This window comes from Gallinula chloropus (assembly GCF_964237585.1).
Source record: "Gallinula chloropus genome assembly, chromosome: 1".
Lineage (NCBI taxonomy): Eukaryota > Metazoa > Chordata > Aves > Gruiformes > Rallidae > Gallinula > Gallinula chloropus.
Window position 1 is genome coordinate 88,379,975 of NC_140085.1, and position 7,146 is coordinate 88,387,120.

Sequence of the window (7,146 nt, forward strand, 5' to 3'; positions counted from 1 at the left end):
TTTTTTGCTTCTCCCCATAAAATCATTATTTTAACCTCTTGATATTTTTTTCAAGAGAGAGCAGGAGGACAAGATCTGAGGATCCCTCTTCATTTTGTCTGGGAGCTCTGAAATGCAGGTGAACTTATTTTCCTATTTCTAAATATCACAAGGCAGCGGGAGTCCTATGCCAACCTAAGCAAACTCTTCCCTCTCAGATGCCTATGAGTAGCTGTTACCAGCAAGAAGAGGTAGTTCTTATAACACCAGCCTTAAGTAATAATTTTCAGGGCTTTAACAAAGAAAAGTACAAAATTAAATTGTGCCTCTTGCTCTCAGAAACCAAAGCCTGTGTTTCAAGGGGGTTTCAATATAGTTGGCAGGGTCATATGCTGTGATAGCTTTTGGTTGCTCCAAAGCAACATTAAGTGAGGGCAGTCTGCTTTCTCAGCTCAGGTGTAGGTGATAGCTTTTGGTTGGCCCCTGCCGCAATACAGACAATCCCAAGGATTTCCAGCATCCCCCACATGGCCCTTCCTACTCTGCATGTCCCCACAGTGTTTCTTGGAGACCAGACTTAGAGCCATTCTCCACAGTATCTTCACAGTGAAAGCCTTTGTCCAGATGAAGATGGGCTCAGAGACCCCCTTTTGGTCCCTTCTGCACCTCCACTTTGCACGAGGAGGCTGGGGAAGTTGCTGAGGGTCTCACCCCTGATCCTCAATCCCAGCACAACTCAGATCTTGTGCAGTGGTTCTCGGGGCAGCAAAACAAAGCAGAATTTCTACTGCAGAAAAGAAAGACACTTTTCCTTTTTTTTAAATACTGGGCTCTTCTTTTTCTTTCTTTTCTTTTTTTTTTTTTGTTGTTCTTTGTCATGAGAAGCAAAACCCCAACTGTCTTATTGCCCCACCTTGGTGGATCTGCTTCAATTTGGGGCGTAGAGGTTTCTCCCTCAGACTCACAATCACTGCCATGGCTCAGCTGGACACAGCTAAGGGTGGTGGGGCTGTGGACAAGGAAGAGAGTGGACTCCATCTGGGACAAAACAACTGCTATTTGTGCAGAACCCCTCGAAGCCCGATCTTACAGTGTGCCTGTGGCAACCCACCAAGCAGTCATAGGATCATAGAATCATAGAATCATAGAATCACAGTCATGCATGCCAAGCAGCCATGCAAGTGGTCTAACGAGGGATTGACAGACCACCAAGTCCCACATCGAGCCATGTCTGCCTGGTTCACATCAGCAGGTGTTAAAGTGGTTGAGGATCTGATCCTCAGCAAGGACAAATTGCCAGAAGGGAAAGACAGAAATATTCTCCCTACTTTATCTAAGAACAGACATCCTCAGGGGAGCAATTTTGTCTCTTTTTTTTTTTTCTCTTTCCTTCTCAGCACTGGCTTATCTAGATCATGTCTGTCAAGGTTCTGAAGCTCAGCAGCCGTGATGGTAGGGATCTCCAAATCTCACCACAGCCATCAGCAGAGATCTCAATTAAAAACTGTAAAGGGGGGAAGGGGGGCTGGGGCAGGGGGCAATCTGATGGTTTTGCTGGATGGGCCAGTGAAGCAATTTACCTTGCAGGCATCTCCTTGAGTGTTTGCCAGCTGTCTGCTTGGCAGGCCAGAGCAGCCACCCCACATGGCAGACACTGGTGCAAAAGGGATCGTGGGCACATTCTCTGCTAATGCAAGTGGGAAAGTTCCTTCAAAATCCATGGAGTTGGCCCAGCCCAGAATCTGGCTTGAAAGCACTGTGGAGGAGATGGCTCTAGTCCTGCTGCTGAATGAGTGGCAGTGTCTTGATGTCTCAGACCAGTTGCTTCCTTTTCCCACAACGAATGACTTATGGGGAGCCATTCCCCTGAGAATCCATACTAGGTGTCTGGCATGTCTCATGGAGGGTGGCTGAGTGGCCAGGGAGAGAGGGTGAGGACAAAAGTGATGATGCATAAACAGCACATTTAAGAAAAATCCCATCCACTCTGCATCAGTAGCAAAGCAGTTAACCCCTCCTCTGATGAGTAGGCAAAGCAGGTCTCATCTCTCTGAGTTTTTATAAGCCTTTTATAAGCCTTCTCATCCTTTATTACTTATTTATTAAGTGGTACCTCCAGACCAGTTAACCGGATTCTTTGTCCTTATGACCTGAGTTTGGGCAAGCACAGCTTTAGCCTACTGCAGACCCAGCAGGGGTGGGTATGTAAAATGAGCTGGTTACTGCTAGGGGATTTTGCAGAAGCACAAGTTAAAAGAGGGGCCGCTGCCTACGCGTGGGTGTCCAGCATCATTTATGGGCTGCTAGGATATCCGAGATACTAATGAAAAGCTGGCAGATGTGGCACAGAGTTTGTGCCCTATAGGAGGGACACTCAGGTTACCCTAGGGTCCCTGTGGTGGCACCAGGTGTCTATGTTTAGGCAGCTGACTCCCATCCTTCCCATCTGCTGCTGGGTCTGCAGGCACCGGGATTGCTTTGCACTCTGTGACTCAGAGAGGATGAGACAACGTGGAGCTACTGTGAGCAGCTGCCAGCAATGAACACAGCACATCGGTGCAGAAGCTGAAATACTCATGAATACCTGTATAAAAGCTGCCAGTTTTATTTCCACTGGTGGAGGCGAGCTGGAGTGGATATTGGGGTCAGGACTGAAAGCAGCCCCAGAATATCTTCTAAAGCAGGAGTAAATCATTCAGCATCCTGTATCCTGCCACAGATATGAGTCATTCCAGAAAGAGCTGAGTACTCCAAAATTGGAGACTTTGGAGCTAGGACTCTGCCAAGGGCAGACATAGGGATCAGAGGGCATGGCAGCTGGCAGGGCAGGTCATAGCTCCTCTGGAGCCTATTCTCCATCAGTCTCTATTTCTAAGCACACATCACTGACCTCTGATACATCCCTGCCCTTGGGTGGTTGCCATAATCCTCCCTCCTGCTGCTGAACCTGGCTCTGGGGACCACAAAGGCACTCCTTGTGCCTTCACTGTTTCTTCTCAGCAGCAAATGTATTCCTGGCTCTGGTGATGTTGGTATTGAGCCTCTCAAACTCTGTGAGTATCTGCATCGTTTACACTTTGCTGGTTCCTGTTTTGAGGTCATCTGAGTGTTCCATCAGACCTTTCCTGCTGCAGTTACACTACAGTTGCTCACACAAGATAAAAGTTGAAGGTGGATGCATGGAGCACTGCAGACAGAGGTGGTGGGGCTGCTAGGGAAAAGCTTATCTGCAGGAGTGTGATCTCTTTCCATGCACTGTAGGACAGCTCACACACAGAAGACAGTTTGGCTCTGACAGAAACAGGGGAGCAAGGAATTTGGCTTGTTGTTGTTACTGAGTGAAACCTCAAGGTTCTTCTGCTGCTCCTCTCTGTATGCAGGCAAAGCTTCCATGTGGACTGCAAGGAGGCTTGAATGAGTATGAAACCAAGACCATAAGTGGGCAAAGATGAGGATCTACTTGTGCAAGGGGCGGCATAGGGAAGTTACCAGGACAATCATATATGCAATATTTGAGGAAATAATGGCATAAATAAGGGAAAAGGTGCAGATTATTTGCCTTGCCAAAGCCAATAAAGACAAAAATACTTACACCCTGGGGCTGACTCTCTGCTTACACCTCTACTCTGGGGTCTGTAAATCCACGCTTGCCTTCGTTAACCAGAGTGGGCCTTTCAGTTCTTGTGTGCCAGACCAACACCTAGATGGAATCACAAAGAGTTCAGGGGCTGTGGATGCCATGGAAACGCTGAGAGCAGTGCATCCATCGCGTGGGATCCTCTGCAACCCAGAGCTCACAGATGTTTGAAGCATGTGATTCAAACAGCTTGAACCTGGGAGAGACTTCACAGGTGTGTGAAACAGTGACAAGGAGGAGGGATCATTCTGGGTGGAAAACCCAGGCTCAACCCTCTGGCAATCCTCCTGGATTTTGGAGAGACAATCTGGGCGTGGATTGTAGAGCTGAGGCTCTTTCTTAGCATAGTTAGAGTGCATAGCACTGACTGTTCCTCAGTGCTCTAGGAGCTTCACATCTGTGAAGCATTTGGCAGGCTCTTCCCATCTTGTTCCAGCACTGTTTGGTGCTGGCACAGGACAGGCACAGTGGAAGATGGAGGAGTATGGCAGCAGGTCACAAAACCAGCCTGGAGCTGGCAAGGAGAATGCATCTTCAAGGTCTCTTGTCCTACTCACCTTTGTGCAGTTGGCTGCTTTGGGCTCCAGCCCGTCCATCGTCACTAGATCCTTCAGCAGACTGGTCTCTTGGTAGCCTCCTTTAACTCCCTCCAGCTTGAAACTGGCCTGAGGCTTCTCCAAGATCAGCTTGATGCTGATAGCAAATCCAGCCATGTCAATAGCAAAGGGCCGGTTAGGGTCAAAGACGGTTTTCCAGCCCACCACCTTCCCTGCTGGGCTCACTTTTGGGGATTCGTATCGCAGCCCCCCAACGAAAGCCACTGGCCAGACTGACACCCTCCTTGTGTAGCGCATCTGTGTGCCAGAAAGAGACAGTGCTGTGAGAATTCAATCCCAACAGGGTTTGTCCCAACCCATTAGTGCACCATCCTCTGCTTGTCTTGCCCTGTTGCTCCCTTGTCTTCCCACAAAACCACACAGCTCTGGGCAGCATGAGCTCCTGTTTCCCTCTGCTACTGCTTGAAGAGCTACAGCTGTTATGGCACGTTCCTTCTCTGAACACCAGGCTCACTGCTTGGCTGTGCCCACGTTCAGTCCCTCACAAGGACAGCCTTTGCTTTTCAGACATCATCATCTGAACTTTTAAAAGTGGGGTTTTTTTTAAATTTTATCATTTTTGCACATGCCAAACACAACTTCTACCAGGCCTCCAGCTCCACATTATCAACTCCACTCATTCCATCTTCGCCCTCACATAAATAATCTCCCTCTTTGAATGATGCAACTTTGCCCTCATTTACTGCAAACTCCACCACGCTCCCACTCCTCCCCCACCCCCCGCTTTGTTCTTCCATTCATGGCCACTGCCTAAAAGATTGGGGTTTTACTGAAACTGTCAGGAAGGACCTGGAAAGAAACAAGAAAGGATGAGCTTAGCAGAAAGCTAAAAAATTCTGAAAACCGGAAATGTGTTCCGGTGCATAACTCTGTATTTCAAGTAGTGTAGCACAGTTTGGCTTAAATTGGTGGCAAGGGAGTTCAATGAATAATCATTTTTGCAAGTTTACAGTAGACTTGGCATCTCACAAAAGCCAGGTTTCCAGCAGAAGTCTGGGCAAGCTTCTGCAGTCCCAGAGGCACAGCCCTGTGGTGGTGGTTGGAACTCAGAGTACAGAAGGGCAGTCAAGGAGAAAAGGTGGATTAGAAAGTCGGTCAACGTTCCTAACATCCCCTACCCATCACAGCCCTACAACAGTGCACATTTGTGCTTTGCCAGAAATTTGTCTTTGGTGCTTATTTAAATCAGGTCAGCTCTCCCTGAGGAGAGGTATAAATTCTGGAGTCTATATCCTCTGGACTCTGGGGAAAAAAGGGGCTGTAGCTGTTGCAGTGGTGTACACCATGGCCAAATGTGCTCTTTGGGCCCTCCAGAGCATGTCCACTGGGTTTGCATAACTATGGGTCTGTATCTGCTCTATAGACCCCACTCCCACTGAGTGCAGGTCAGGCAAGGAGGGCTCTAGGCAGCATGCCAGAGCCCTTGTCTTGCAGTTGATGCTGAAAGTCCACGTGATAGCCCTATCTCAGAGGTCTTTGCAAGGGCATCTGTCCTTAGGAGGCTTTGCAGCTGTATCCTGCTTTTCTGTCCCATTTACTTTTATGGCTCTTACCTCTTCAAAAAGCTCCAGGCTGTAGGTGTTATCATCGTCGGCAAAATACACTACCCCTTCCGGCGGTGCGGTGTTGCTGAAGCTGTCCCTCAGCCAGTGCAGCCCCAGGTTCCTCTGCAGTGTCCCCCTTGGTGTGTGGGATGGGATCCAGGACAGCCCCAGCTTCAAACTCTTGGGTGTCTCCACGTTGAGGTGGGTGAAGTTGAGCCCTGCCTTCTCCAGCAGGTTGGATACCAGGTTGGTTCTCCGGGGAGAGTCCTCCACCACCACCCAGTGCAGGTTCTGTACGTGTAGGAAGGTGTTGGCCAGTCGGGTCAGTTCAGCTTTCTGCACTGGCCGGGTGTAGGTTGGGGTGATAACGAAGATGGTTGGCAAGGTGTCTGACCACGGGGGAGGCCTGGAGTACACATAATTCTGGATGATTTTAGGTGTTGAGCCTATGCTTTGCTGCTGCCGAATGCATGATGGGAAGCCTTCGTCTCTCAGTGCAGATGTACCATTGAGGAGAGCTTTAGAGGTCACGTTCTCATCTGTCTCTTCTGGGACAAAAGGAAGGAAGGAGAAGAAGAAAAGTGTTAAAGAACTAATCACTGCTGTGCTGCCTTCTCTCCAGGGAGTGGCTGGGGACTCATCTGGCTGGAGTCACTGCTCAGCACATCAGCATCCTCTCCCCAAAGCCAGCCTAAGGTGCATCTTTAATGCACTCTTAAGAACAGTTTGTGTGCCTGCTGTAGGCAAACCCTGAGGAGCCCTTCAGGCAAGTTTGTCTTTGTTTAACCCTTCTCATGAGGGAGCACCTCCTACGGAGGCTTTGCGCCAGCAATCATCACAACCACCAGCACACTGACAGCAGAACTCTTGCACTTACTTCTCAGCAGGCTGAGGTAGCGGGTGGTTGGGTACTGATGCCACAAGGTTAGGAGAAGAGCCCATGGCAAGGCGATCAGGAGCGTGGTAAGAAGGTTACGTCTCCTCAGCATGCTGCAGAGACCTTCCAATGCCCAGGCATCTCTCTACCTTTCAGAGCAGAAAAAAATAGGGAGTAAGGTATATGGAGTATCAGTCACCACAGACATTAGGACAGTGAGTCTAGGGGCCAGACTAACAGACTGAGTTTGACTTGCTTGGAGGGAGGCACGATAAATGTTGGGCCCTGCTCCAGCAAAGCGTTTGTCTGAATATAAGTTTTCAGGGAACCCCATTAATGTTGCAGGCCCAAACCATTATCCCACTGCCCCAGCCAACTCCTGTGCTATTGAATAGAAGCTTTCATCGATTTATGTTGCTATAAAGAACCTCCCAGTGCCCCATGATGAACCCACTGTCCTTGACTTAGGATTGTTCACGTTGCTGATTCTGC

At 49.0% G+C, this 7,146-nt stretch overlaps 1 protein-coding gene across 1 annotated transcript; it reads right to left on the reverse strand.

Annotated features, from left to right (window-relative positions):
• Nucleotides 1-3,592: 3,592 nt before the first annotated feature.
• On the reverse strand, nt 3,593-6,766 carry LOC311191132 (galactosylgalactosylxylosylprotein 3-beta-glucuronosyltransferase 1-like; the record flags this gene model as incomplete). Its single annotated transcript, XM_084263230.1, has 4 exons — nt 3,593-3,679; nt 4,174-4,470; nt 5,787-6,325; nt 6,655-6,766. 4 exons carry the CDS (start codon nt 6,764-6,766, stop codon nt 3,593-3,595), a joined length of 1,035 nt encoding a protein of 344 aa, XP_084119356.1.
• Nucleotides 6,767-7,146: the final 380 nt, after the last annotated feature.